General features: G+C 37.6%; 4 protein-coding genes across 4 annotated transcripts in view; 2 read left to right on the top strand and 2 right to left on the bottom strand.

The window, feature by feature from the left end:
- LOC149618727 (multiple inositol polyphosphate phosphatase 1-like) overlaps positions 1-13,341 on the bottom strand; it is a 144,075-nt gene that overhangs the window by 13,091 nt on the left and 117,643 nt on the right. The window lies entirely within an intron of this gene.
- Positions 1,054-3,970, top strand: LOC149618745 (uncharacterized). Its single transcript, XM_089855619.1, has 2 exons — positions 1,054-2,108; positions 2,194-3,970. The coding sequence occupies exon 2, from the start codon at positions 2,334-2,336 to the stop codon at positions 3,822-3,824; it is 1,491 nt and encodes a 496-aa protein (XP_089711745.1). The 5' UTR covers positions 1,054-2,108; positions 2,194-2,333; the 3' UTR covers positions 3,825-3,970.
- Positions 4,374-8,081, bottom strand: LOC149618744 (multiple inositol polyphosphate phosphatase 1-like). Its single transcript, XM_089854526.1, has 8 exons — positions 7,805-8,081; positions 7,607-7,741; positions 7,476-7,546; positions 7,297-7,402; positions 6,472-6,676; positions 5,067-5,334; positions 4,599-4,667; positions 4,374-4,526 (listed from the first exon to the last, which is right to left on the bottom strand). The coding sequence occupies exons 1-8, from the start codon at positions 7,887-7,889 to the stop codon at positions 4,374-4,376; spliced, it is 1,092 nt and encodes a 363-aa protein (XP_089710652.1). The 5' UTR covers positions 7,890-8,081.
- LOC149618743 (uncharacterized) lies at positions 5,182-12,587 on the top strand. The gene is made up of 4 exons (XM_089855618.1): positions 5,182-5,317; positions 10,158-10,266; positions 10,346-10,502; positions 10,588-12,587. The coding sequence occupies exon 4, from the start codon at positions 10,594-10,596 to the stop codon at positions 12,112-12,114; it is 1,521 nt and encodes a 506-aa protein (XP_089711744.1). The 5' UTR covers positions 5,182-5,317; positions 10,158-10,266; positions 10,346-10,502; positions 10,588-10,593; the 3' UTR covers positions 12,115-12,587.

The raw sequence follows: 13,341 nt of genomic DNA, 5'->3' as shown, positions 1-13,341 counted from the left end.
CTTTTTTTTTCTCAGGCTGTGATAATTGTTAACCGTATTTCTATTCGAAGAACACAATATTGTGGCAAGTAACACTTTCAATCAACAGAATAGATTTAAGAAAAACTAAATGAATCAAAACACGCTTAGAACCATTTCAGACGAAATGAAAAGGAAATGAGTAAAAAATTTAATTACTAAAACATTATGTAAAAAACATAAATTTTGCAATAATACGAAAGAATCATATTAGTAAAAAATATTAATATTAAAAGACGAAAAAATTAAATTATAATGTCCTATTACGAGGGGATATAAATTATAAAACCCCATTTCAGGGGCTAACAGGGGAAAATTCCCTCTTTTGGGACTTTTTCCTTTCTTTGTATGCTAAGTCCTACTTGTATGCCAAATTTTATCATTCCCGCAACACCGGAAGTGCCCTAGATGATGACTCTAATTTTAAACCCCCATTTCAGGGGCTAAAAGGGGGAAACTCCCGCTTTTGGGACTTTTCCCTTTGCTTGTATGCTAAGTCCTACTTGTATGCCAAATTTTATCATTCCCGCAACACCGGAAGTGCCCTAGATGATGACTCTAATTTTAAACCCCATTTCAGGGGCTAAAAGGGGGAAACTCCCGCTTTTGGGACTTTTCCCTTTGCTTGTATGCTAAGTCCTACTTGTATGCCAAATTTTATCATTCCCGCAACACCGGAAGTGCCCTAGATGATGACTCTAATTTTAAACCCCCATTTCAGGGGCTAAAAGGGGGAAACTCCCGCTTTTGGGACTTTTCCCTTTGCTTGTATGCTTAGTGGTACAAGTATGCCAAATTTCATCATTCTAGCACCACCGGAAATGCCCTAGAGGTTTAGATGATGACTCTAATTTTAAACCCCCATTTCAGGGGCTAAAAGGGGGAAACTCCCGCTTTTGGGACTTTTCCCTTTGCTTGTATGCTTAGTGGTACAAGTATGCCAAATTTCATCATTCTAGCACCACCGGAAATACCCTAGAGGTTTAGATGATGACTCTAATTTTAAACCCGCATTTCAGGGGCTAAAAGGGGGAAACTCCCGCTTTTGGGACTTTTCCCTTTGCTTGTATGCTTAGTGGTACAAGTATGCCAAATTTCATCATTCTAGCACCACCGGAAATACCCTAGAGGTTTAGATGATGACTCTAATTTTAAACCCCCATTTCAGGGGATAAAAGGGGGAAACTCCCGCTTTTGGGACTTTTCCCTTTGCTTGTATGCTTAGTGGTACAAGTATGCCAAATTTCATCATTCTAGCACCACCGGAAATGCCCTAGAGGTTTCGATGATGTGTCAGTCAGTCAGTCTCATAATGTGTCATTTTCACATAGGATTATCACAGAAACCAAATGAGTTAGAAAGCTGGAAGTTGGAGGACTTCCTAGGATTAACATTGTGCCCTTGAGGTGCAAATATGAGTGGTGTACTATTCCCCAGTACCGAGTTAAGAGGGGGTCAAAATGAGGCTGAAATGTTTCGGGTAAAGGATTGCTGGTAGTGCACGACAACTTGGCGGGTGCACTGCCGTGCACCCAGATAGCACACTTCCTCTGGTCCAAAACCAGTTTATTAATTGCTTGGACTAGTTTTTTAATTCAAGAAGTGGGGGTTACTGGTCCAGTTTATTAATTGCAAATCTATAGGAGAACAAAGCCTGGGACCAGAACGGAGACCAGTTAATTATTTCGGGGACTAGGGGGGTCACTGGTCCCACGGACTAGTTTAAAAAATATCCTTATTTCCCAGACTGCTTGCTTCTATAGCGCTTGAAGCCAAAAGCTTGATCGAGTCAGCTGTGTTCTGAGTAATGAAGCTGTCTGCTAGGATTTTCGGTATGAGAAATTCGTATTCAATACGGCGTATTGGCGCCCTTTGTTTGTAAATGGTAATTTTAGTGTGAGACTTTTGAGCCATATGGGCACGTAACTAATAAAGTTAAGACAATTTATTAAAGTACACAAATTAACTTTAATCAAACAGCCATTTAGTCTTCGCCCGCGGTTCGTTTAAAAATAACAGCCATATCACAGTTAACTTCATCATCGAATGAACGTGAATGAAATCAAAGTTAGTGCAATTTCACAAGTTCAGTAAGTAAAATCTTTTTTCATTAAGACAGACAAAAAGTCATACGGTGTTTAAAAAGCAAGCTACTTCTTACATGGTTGAATTCAGTCTCAAGACCAACGATGAAAAATATATCAGTGTGGCTGTTCTTCAAGCCTATTGAAACCTTGCCGTTGTAAGCTGTTACCGAGGAGAGACACTTGGATGCCAGCTTCATAAAAATTAAGTAGTTACGATCATTTATTGGAATGTTTCGCCCAATTAAATTCATAAAAACTGAGAAGCCGGACTCGGATGAGGTGGAAAATTTGGAAACAACTTCAAACTTTTCACTAAAATGGCCAATCATCATTAAGAACGATGATGACGAGACTAGCTTTTCTAAAGAAGCAGATTCGGTTCATCCCTCAGAGGAAAACACTGACAATGCAGAAGAAGTTACGGAGAATCAGGGTCAAAGGAAGTTATCCCCTTTAATGAATGAAAGAGAAACACAAAATGCTAAAAAGCCTTTTAAATGCGATGTCTGTGGCTTGTCGTTTCATATTAAGAAACTTCTAACAAAGCATAAGGTTAGACACTCATCTGATCGTCCATTTAAATGCCATGTGTGCCAGATGACCTTCAAATGGAAAAAAAATTTGACAGTTCATCAACTCACGCACTCGTCCGAACGTCGATTTAAATGCCAAGTGTGTCAAAAGGCCTTCAAAGGCAAAAGGGACTTGGCACAACATAAACTCACACACTCGTTCGAACGCCCATTTAAATGTCAATTGTGTCATATGGCCTTCAAAAGGAAAGATACTTTGACAACACATCAACTCACTCACATGTCCAAATATGATTTGTGTAACTCTAGTTACAAATCACAATATGACCTTGACTTGAAACTTCACAAATGTTCTGAATGCGATAAATCCTTTAAAAGATTGTGGAATCTTAATGCTCATAAGGTTCTTCATTCTTCGGAGCGACCATTTAAATGCGAAATGTGTGATAAAGCTTTCAAAATCAGATCGAGTCTAAATTTGCACGAGGCTACACACTTGGAGGATAAACCATTCAATTGCCAACAGTGCAAGCGTTCTTATCAAACCAAATGTTTGTTAAACATTCACCAGAGAAGAGTTCATATGACAACTAAATCATTTCAATGCGACTTATGTGACGCTAAATTTAAGAACAAAACCCATTTAAATCGTCACAAGATTTGTGTTCACCAGAACGAAAGGCCCTTTTCTTGTGAACAGTGTGGAAAAACCTTCAAAAAACCTTACACGTTAAATCAACACTCCAAAATTGTGCATACTGATGAAAGACCGTTCAAATGCACGGAATGCGGTTTCGCCTTCAAATGTGGCTCACATCTGAAAACACATAAATTGTTTCACTGCCGTGCTAAATCTTTCAAGTGTTCTAAATGTCATCTGTGTTTCCCTTCCGAAACATCCCGTCGTGAACACGAGACATCTAATCATTTGTATGACAAATATTTCGAAACTTCCCGAAGATATGAAAACTGTTCAAGCACTGATGTGAAACCTGCCATTTACGAGTGCTACATTTGCAAAACCGCGTTTGCAAATGAACACGATTTGTTTCAACATAAAGGTACGAGATGTTCCCTCCAAAACTTCAAACTGCGAGCTTGCCATGTTGCATTGGAAAGGTTATCTCCGAAGCAACTCGCCGAATATGGTGTTTTTTTTATGGTCATTAAAAAGGAACCTGAATAAACACAAGCTGTGTTATTATAAAACATGAAAATATAACAATTTATGAGCTCATATAGTATGATATTACTTGGAGGATTTAAGGGTAATGTTTTTGTAAACCAAACATTATAAAACAACAAAATAAAAATACTTTTCACGTTATGAAAGACATGTTAAAAGCTGACGGCTTTGATTTTTCTAGTGAAAATCCACGATCGGATACGCGCTTCTAACATAAGAAAATAATTCTTTGGACGGGCTTCTATAGCGCTAGCAGCGTGAAACTGCGTGATCCAGGAGGCTATGCCCAGACCAAGGAATATGTTAATTTTATAATAATTTTCACTTTTAAAAGAGATGATATATTTTCTTAAAACAGCCATTAACTATACCCTGATCTAACAGTTTCCATTCTAAATTGATTAACCTCAAGAGCCCCGTTTCAGAAAAAGTTGAAAATGTAAAATTTCCATGATTTTCATATTTTATTTTTTTTTTTTTCTACCTTAAAAAGAGGCGCCACTGTTGAATTATTAAATTTGGCGCGAGATTGAATTGTAGAGAAATTTTTCATGGATGAGTTGTCTTATTTCTAGTCCTGCACGTGAGTAGATTGAAGGGGGAGGAGGATGAGGCTGACAGTGACTCCTGACATAGCCCACTCGATCCGCGATCCCGGACGCTGCGGCGGCTGCGCTGCTCGCGAGCAGCTTGCGTCATGAACTAGTGACATAGACATTATAATGTTCACTATTAAAGCCTAGACAAACTATTGGGGGAAAGCGGTCCTTGAACGTTTTTGTGAGGGATTTTTCGCTTCTCCTCCTTCGCATGTGTGATAGGGTGAATGACTGGTGGCGCCCCCTATCGACGAGCGAAGGAGTTATTAATAAGGAGTAGTGGCACTCTATGTTAACTCCCTATAGGGCATAATAAGTCAAACCCTCGGAGATGCCATTACTCCATTTTATACGAGCTAAGAGCGGAAAAACGTATTTTATAAATTTTACACCTGTAAAATCTTTTAAAAAACACTTGGAACTTGTATTTCTACTTACTTTCGAGGAAATACCACCGTTTTCTGAAGGTAAGAGTCTTTTTTTATACATTTATTAGTAATAAAAACATTTAAGGCGAGCTAAGCCTTGGTCTTGTAAAACACGGCAGATTAGTGATTTTGAAAACGACGCTAATCCTCGCGCTAATCACTCTAGCTCGTCAAATAAATGGAGCAAAAAAAAAAAAGAAAAAAAAAAAAAAAACCCTGATAGGTTGCCCATTCAACTTGGTTTCCACTTTATAAGAAGCTGAATCGTTTACGCGACACTTGTAAAGTGCCAGGACTAAATTGGCGTTAAATGGACTAATGCTGCTGGACTTGTACGTCTCACGTTGACTGGAGCAATAATTAGAAGCCAATGGTGCAACAGAATCCTTCATTAAGTTGAAAATGGAACAGACTTTCTTGAACGAACGACCGTGACTAAACATCAGGACTGCTTTAGGATTCTCCGGTAAGGTTATTTTTGTCCTATTAGAGTTAATTACAATACTTTTATACTTGAACGCTTGATGCTTTACAATGTACAACAGATCAAATTAATAGTTGTGTTGAGCAAAATGTTGCCGCTTTATCATTGACGGTAAAATAATTTGTATGGTAAATGTCAGACCTACAGAGAGCTTTGGGTTGGGAAGGTGTTTAAGTTCCTGAGATAATTTACACGGCCATACTGGTGGGTTGAATGCGGGGGAAGACAGAAATCCTTCAATATGGCTGCCAGAACTAGAAATATGATGGACTGATCTGATTTCTCGAGTATATCCTGCATATTCCTCAGTACATATTTGTGCAAAAATTATGAACAGTAAAAGCAGCGATTGTGATTGGAACAATCATAAGTTTATAAGATATGTTTCATAAGTATGACATTCCTATACTTTGTAATGCTAGAGACTTACTGACAGCTAGTTTGAGAACGACTTAAGCGAGAATAGAGTGCTGTCAGTTGTGACGTCAGATCCAAGGTTAAGCGTCACGAGTCTGCCTTTAGCAATGGGCGGCCATGACAGTTACCGTTTTTTCTTTATGGGAAAACAGCATGGGTGACGTCACACCGGCGCTTCTGACAGCACTCTATTGACTACACTCGGTTAATTTTGCATTCCATCTTCCTAACTAGGCTGTTCTAAGGCTTTGACAGCGTCTCACCAGGCGTTGCTTTTTTCGAGAATCTATGACGTTTCACTTACGTCACTTCATGACAAGCTCTCAGTAACCATTGACAAAGTTATGGAACATATATTATGAACTTATGCAAGAACTCGTATAAAACCTAAGCCATCTGTGTCGTTATACCTTAGCCAATATGGCGGCAATGCAACCCACCTGTAATAGTAGAGCACCAATAGAACCTTTTCAAGAGCCTGGTGTTTTGACCACCTGGTTTCCTTAAATCGGAACGTACTATATGTGGATCCAAAGACGTCAGATATGGCTTCAAACCAAAGAACTTTAGGTGGACAGCTAACATCGAAGCCCTATCTAACAACTTTGGATCCACACGCCAGATGTTCCATCGTAACCCAAAGTCAAGCGGACGATACCGCGACCCCCTCCCTCTTTTGAATAGGGTCCATTATATATAATATGAAAACTTCAACGAACCTGAAGGTATGCAGGATGTCTTGTACAACAGGACAAGCTTGTTTGTAATTTCTCTCCCTCGCGTAACCATCATTGTGATAATGATTTAAGTCATCCAAATACTCAAACACCTTCAAGTCGCTTTCGCTTAAAAAATTGCAAAATACAGATTTACCATAAAAAGCAACCTCGTGGGCGCAAATGGTAAACATGTCAATGCCATCAGCTGCAATTCAAACATCTCCAAATAAATTAAGATCTTTCATTAAGTCGTAATTACGAGAAAGTATAAATAGTAGCACCAGAAATATATAATACTTCTCACAAAGCGGGGTAATTGTAACACGATACTTCCCAACATCAGAATTAACATTTGGAGTAATCAAGGTTCCCTCATCTTTACTCTATTAGCGCTTAACTATTTGCCAAGTCGCATGCATGCGCTTGTGGATTTTTGTCCCACGTCAAGACAATCAAGGTTTGAGGGTTGATTGCTGAGGATTTAGTAAATACCAAACAGTTATAGTATTCACCCTAGCACGGTGCGATAGTTAAATACCCATCTGAAGTTTGATGAGCGGCAGAGCAAACAAAATGGGGGTGTGAGCCTGGGAAGAATCATGTTACGTAACTAAAGTATTAAGAGGATCTCCTTTGTATTTGCTTCTACCTTTCAATTTAAAGAGATAGCCAATCAGGAACCTTTCATATTATGACGTAAGCAAAATGTCGTACGTGTTATACCCCACCCAAAAAACGTTTCATCATATTGAGCTAGGTTTTATGGCAAGATGCGCATTCTTAACTGCTACTATGTATACATTCTTGACAATGATTTATAATTACTTAATGAAATGATAAATCCAAGTCGTTTTGAAATGCTTTCGAGTGTCAAGTTTACAATGGGTCCATTAGCAAATCGAAAATACTCTTTTGGGCGGTATTCCTTAAGCTATTTAGTGAGTAATTAACATTAAAATATTGCCACAGTTATGAAAAACTATATTATAACGTTACGTTCATACCATGAGTCTGCTGTCGCAATGTTTATAAAATCGCAACATTGGATTGATTCGATGGCTTAACTTTGGAGGTCCTAAAATGCGACGCGTTTCAAATTATTAAAATGACATCAAAGATAACGTAAACTTCATACTTCTAAGGCCTAGCAAGCCCTTTACAAAATGGCGAGCTGTTATTTCGGTCCAATTTCCGTCCGTATATCCGATTTTTAAGTCACCAATGGACGTATCATTTAAAAGAGCGGAATATCTTTCTTTGAAGCTCTTGCCTTAACGATGTCGTAAAATAGTAAACAAGTTAATTACAGATAAGTTTTTAAGGGTTTTTTTACCCATTTTATTGGCGTCGTGAACGCCGGCTTCTGAGAGCGTGTTAGCATTTTCGTTACTTATTCTCGGTTTCCATTCTTGCAACATGAGTTTAACCTTTTCGCATAATTTAACTGTGAAGAAATGTCAGGTTTAAATATTAGTGATACCAGGAATGCATAGATTATTTTCCACTTGGAATCTTTAAGAGGCCATAGACCCCCTACTAATATCTGATTGAAGGTAAGGGGAAGGGCTTAAAACTTTGAAAAACCGCCAGCTCGATCTTCCTCGCGTTTCATTGGCTATTCACATAGACAGGACCCCAAGTTGACTCGTTCACAACAGGCAAAGAGAACTTGTTTACATTTGGGTTCGGCGCTCATGGGTCGCGGGAGTCATGGCAGGGGTCAATTTCACGTGGTTTCCAAGTTCAATTATAATACGTATGACATCAGGGGTGACGATTACTACACCTCCTCCCCTTTAATTCAAGCAGAAAGGAGTAGAAAATGACCAAGTAGAAGAAATCTTATATGTATTCCTGATATCAAAAATCACAAGGTAATAATGACATCATTAATGTTAGTTGACTATTACCTTGTGCTTGTATAAATATCGATACATTCCTGGGAAGTTGATTTTGATAAAAATTGTTTCTAAGCAAAATTGAAAATTTATTTTTTGTAAAATTTATATACTTTTCCCTGAATCATGACTGTTCAAAATATTTTTAATGATGGCTGGTAATGTCTGAATCATGCTTTTAACGAGTCTTGGAGGTGGATTATTAGCGCCATGGCGATTGTATGCGTAAATTTGAACCAATTCGCAATCTGCGGTATCTGTTAGCTCTTGTACATGAGATCTTGAAAAGTCGTATCTTGTAGCAGTCGCGAAGTTCTTGTAAATTGCCTTTCCTCGTTTCTCACATTCAATTTGAATATCGAGATCTATACACAGTTCCGAAGTATTACTTGAATCTTCAGAAAGCAATTCGTCATTTGAATAAACGTATTGGAGAATTAGCATCAAGGTGGAAGTAATCTTAAAAGATAAAAGAGGTTTATGTCAACGATTAGAATAGAATGAAACTGTATTTAAGACTCCCATAGAAAAATTTGCACATTTTTACTCCGCATGATTATGAAATACCATACCTAGTTATTTAGTTTTTTAGTTATTTAGTGGGAAGCACACGAATAGGCAGTGCACGCGATTCCATGGATAATGCAATCGTAAAGGGGACTGGTAAAAGCCACAGCTTTGATCGGTCAAAATTCGTGGCACGAGGACGGTTTTCATGTTCAGCATAAAGCTAGGGTTCGAAAAGGAATTGTGCAACGTAGTGTTTGTAGAAGTGTGGAATCAATATTAAACTCGTGGTATAAATGCAGAATTTCGCATTGTTTGATTTTCGCGTATGAGTATATATTGTCCTTGACTTCCTTCAGTTTTAAGACTTCAGAACCGGTTTTCGTAAATATTTATATGTACAGAAAGCCTTCCCTCACTAGGAGGCGGTTTGTCGCGGTGATGTTACTTTCGAAATTCCATGGACATCGGGAACACCTCCAATAGATCAATAACCTGATGGATTTAGCTTTTTTTTTGGCAAACGAAATTGTTACTGCATGAGTTTGTTTATGATTGTATTGATTTATGGAAAGTGAAACCATTTAAGCTATATTAGAAATTAGTGCCATGGTCATTGCATTGAATTAGCCTGGCATTTTTCAAGTTTATGTTAAAAAGTCCGTAACATCTTAAATCTAGTGCACCCGCCAAGCTGAGTACTCATCATTTATTTATTATCATTTAAGCACAGTAAATTTACATACCATAATCAATAGAATAGGGATTATTATTAAACATTTTCTGAATTGTTTCATTATAATTGTCGACTGTTCCTGGAATATTCCGTTTACGTTATGTAATTCGTGTTATACAAATAAAATTTATATTTTAAAAATTCGCGTCTATAACATCATCTATAAAGTCAAAAACGTATACAATAGTACTGTAAATGCAGGTACTCGTATGTAGCGAAACCCCTCGCTAGATACTTTTCTCTTCCTGTTTGAAACTGCATGTGTGAAGCTTTCGATTTTTGACCTCGCAGGGGTTAGAGCAATACAGGGAAACACGTGATAAATGCCTTGCTCACGCATTTATTTGAAAATATCCTTCCTGTGTTTATGATTTATTTACATCTAACGGTTTTTATGATTTATTTAAAAGTTAATTTACTCCATGCACTGAACCAGGAATCATTGAGGGTTGAGGCCCACATACCTCCCGTGTTAATTTCAATTCAACTTTTTTTTCGGAATTTGTGAAACATTTTAACTCTTACCTTTTTCTTTCTTACCTTAGTGCCAAGGCCCATTTCCCAAGTGAGAGGTACACAATTTTCTGGGTAGAATATGGGGTAACGTCAGCGTTACTTTGCGGCAACAACTTTTAAAAGATTTACGCAGTGTTTGTACGTATCTATAATGTTGACCCTTTTCAGATTATTGAACGAATGCTTATTTAATCTAATTTAATTAAGGTATTTTCAGAAGTTCCATAAGTAAAACGTCTCTAATTACGTCAAACCAAAATTTACATCGCATTTTAATAAGAGAGCGAAAGCTTACATTGAAGAATAATATCTCAAGACCAATGATGGAATACATCGCCATGGCCTCTGTGTACGCCTTTTGAAACCGACAATTTGTAAGTTGTAACGGACTGGAGCTTAAATTTATTTCGGTGTCATCTTCATAGAGATATGAAATATAAAGTAATTAATATCATTTAGTAGAATATGTTTCGTCCAATTAAATTCATAAAGACTGAGAAGACGGACTTGGATGAGGTGGAAAATTCGGAAACGCCTTCAAACGATTTGGTGAAATGGCCAATCATAATTAAGAACGATGATGAAGATCTTACCACTTGTACAGAAGCAGTTCCAGTTCATCCCCCAGCGGAAAACACTGACAATGTGGAAGAAGTTACGGAGAATCAGGGTCAAAGGAAGTTATCACCTTTATTGAATGACAGACAATCACACAATGCTAAGAAGCCTTTTAAATGTGACGTCTGTGGCTTGTCGTTTAATAGTAATTCACTTTTAACAAAGCATAAGGTGAGACACTCATCTGATCGCCCGTTTCAATGTGAACTGTGTCAGAAGACCTTCAAAGGCAAAATGGACTTGGCACAACATAAACGCATACACTCGTCCGAACGTCCATTTAAATGTGAAGTCTGTCATATGGCATTCAAACGCAATGCTGAATTGGCATCGCATAAAGTCAAACACTCGTCCGAACGCCCATTTAAATGTCAATTGTGTCAGATGGCCTTCAAAAGGAAAGTTAATTTGAAGGAACATCAAGTCACTCACATGTCCAAGTATGATTTGTGTAACTCTAGTTACAAATCACAATATGACCTTGACTTGAGACTTCACAAATGTTCTGATTGCGATAAAACCTTTAAAAGATTGCGGGAACTAAAAAATCATAAGGTTCTTCATTCTTCGGAGCGACCATTTAAATGCGAAAAGTGTGATAAATCTTTCAAATTGAGATCGAGTCTAAATTCGCACAAGACTAAGCACTTGGAGGATAAACCATTCAATTGCGAACATTGCGAGCGTTCTTACCAAACTAAATATTTGTTAAACAAACACAAGAGAAGAGCACATATTACTACTAAATCATTCCAATGCGACTTATGTGACGCTAAATTTATAAACAAAACCCGTTTAAATCTTCACAAGATTTATGTTCACGAGAACAAAAGGCCCTTTCCTTGTGAACAGTGTGGCAAATCCTTCCAAACCCCTTACACGTTAAAGCAACACTTCAAAATCGTGCATACTGGTGAAAGACCGTTCAAATGCACGGAATGCGGTTCGGCCTTCAAATGTGGCTCACATCTGAAAACACATAAATTGTTACACAGCCGTGCTAAATCTTTCAAGTGTTCTAAATGTAGTCTGTGTTTCCCTTCCGAAACATCCCGTCGTGCACACGAGACATCTAATCATTTGTATGACAAATATTTCGAAACTTCGCGAAGATATGAAAACCGTTCAAGCACTGATGTGAAACCTGCCATTTACGAGTGCTACATTTGCAAAACCGCGTTTGCAAATGAATACGATTTGTTTCAACATAAAGGTACGAGATGTTCCCTTCAAAACTTCAAACTGCGAGCTTCTCATGTTGTATTGGAAAGGTTATCTCCGAAGCAACTCGCCGAATATGGTGTTTTTTCATATCCACGATTAAGAATCCAGATCGAGGACTTCGTCATTAAAAAGGAACCTGAATAAACACAAGCCTTGTTATTAAAAAACTTGAAAACATAGCCATTTCTGGGCTCATGTAATATGATATTCAGTTTAAGAATTTAAGTGTCATGTTTTTGTAAACCTTACATTGCAACAAAATAAAAATACTTTTCACGTTATGAGAGACTATAGTCTTTAAGCGAATATAGCAAAATTCCCAACGTAAAACTGGTTTTATTAGGGTTTTTTTAGCCACATCGTAAGATGTGAGCTATTAGTTTCACTGGGGATGGAAGTGGGAGTTGCCGTGTCTGTTGTGGTGGCCGTGGGTGTGTTCGTCCTCCCTCGTAATACATTATAGTTAATTAATAAAAAAAAAAACAAATAAAAATATTAGATTTGCATTTAATTGAACAACATAAAATTAATTATGTAATAGAAAAATTTAAACACTGTAGTTTTATTTTTAATATTGTAGTTCAACTTGGTTTAAATAGATGTCGCTGTGTAAGTTGCCCTGACACTATGAATACATTACACCCTGAATACATGAATGTACACCAATTACACCCTGAATACACGAATCCTGAATACATGAATGTACACCATTATACATGAATGTACACCATTATACATGAATGTACACCAATTACACCCTGAATACATGAATGTCATAAATGGACCCTGAATACACGAATCCTGAATACATGAATGTACAGTTGCCCTGACACTATGAATACATTACATCCTGAATACATGAATGTACACCAATTACACCCTGAATACACGAATCCTGAATACATGAATGTACAGCATTATTACACCCTGAATAGATGAATGTACACCAATTACACCCTGAATACACGAATCCTGAATAGAATACATGAATGTACACCAATTACACCCTGAATACACGAATCCTGAATACATGAATGTACACCATTATACATGAATGTACACCAATTACGACCAATTACACCCTGAATACATGAATGTCATAAATGGACCCTGAATACACGAATCCTGAATACATGAATGTCATAAATGGACCCTGAATACACGAATCCTGAATACATGAATGTCATAAATGGACCCTGAATACACGAATCCTGAATACATGAATGTCATAAATGGACCCTGAATACACGAATCCTGAATACATGAATGTACAGTTGCCCTGACACTATGAATACATGAATGTACACCAATCACACCCTGAATACACGAATCCTGAATACATGAATGTACACCATTATACATGAATGTACA

This window comes from Phalangium opilio, unplaced genomic scaffold (assembly GCF_054372755.1).
Source record: "Phalangium opilio isolate 3A_F unplaced genomic scaffold, DU_Popi_V2 ptg000209l_1, whole genome shotgun sequence".
Taxonomy (NCBI): domain Eukaryota; kingdom Metazoa; phylum Arthropoda; class Arachnida; order Opiliones; family Phalangiidae; genus Phalangium; species Phalangium opilio.
This window is presented reverse-complemented; position numbering and strand designations above follow the sequence as displayed.

What these genes read in the sequence shown, in the direction of transcription:
- LOC149618745 (XM_089855619.1), top strand. Translation starts at nt 2,334, where the DNA reads ATGTTTCGCCCAATTAAATTCATAAAAACTGAGAAGCCGGACTCGGAT.
- LOC149618744 (XM_089854526.1), bottom strand. Translation starts at nt 7,889, where the DNA reads ATGTTGCAAGAATGGAAACCGAGAATAAGTAACGAAAATGCTAACACG. An exon ending in TCACGACGCCAATAAAATGG is followed by an intron (nt 7,742 to 7,804) that starts GTAAAAAAACCC and finishes GACATCGTTAAG; the next exon opens with GCAAGAGCTTCAAAGAAAGA. An exon ending in GAAAAATCCCTCACAAAAAC is followed by an intron (nt 4,527 to 4,598) that starts GTTCAAGGACCG and finishes CTATGTCACTAG; the next exon opens with TTCATGACGCAAGCTGCTCG.
- LOC149618743 (XM_089855618.1), top strand. Translation starts at nt 10,594, where the DNA reads ATGTTTCGTCCAATTAAATTCATAAAGACTGAGAAGACGGACTTGGAT.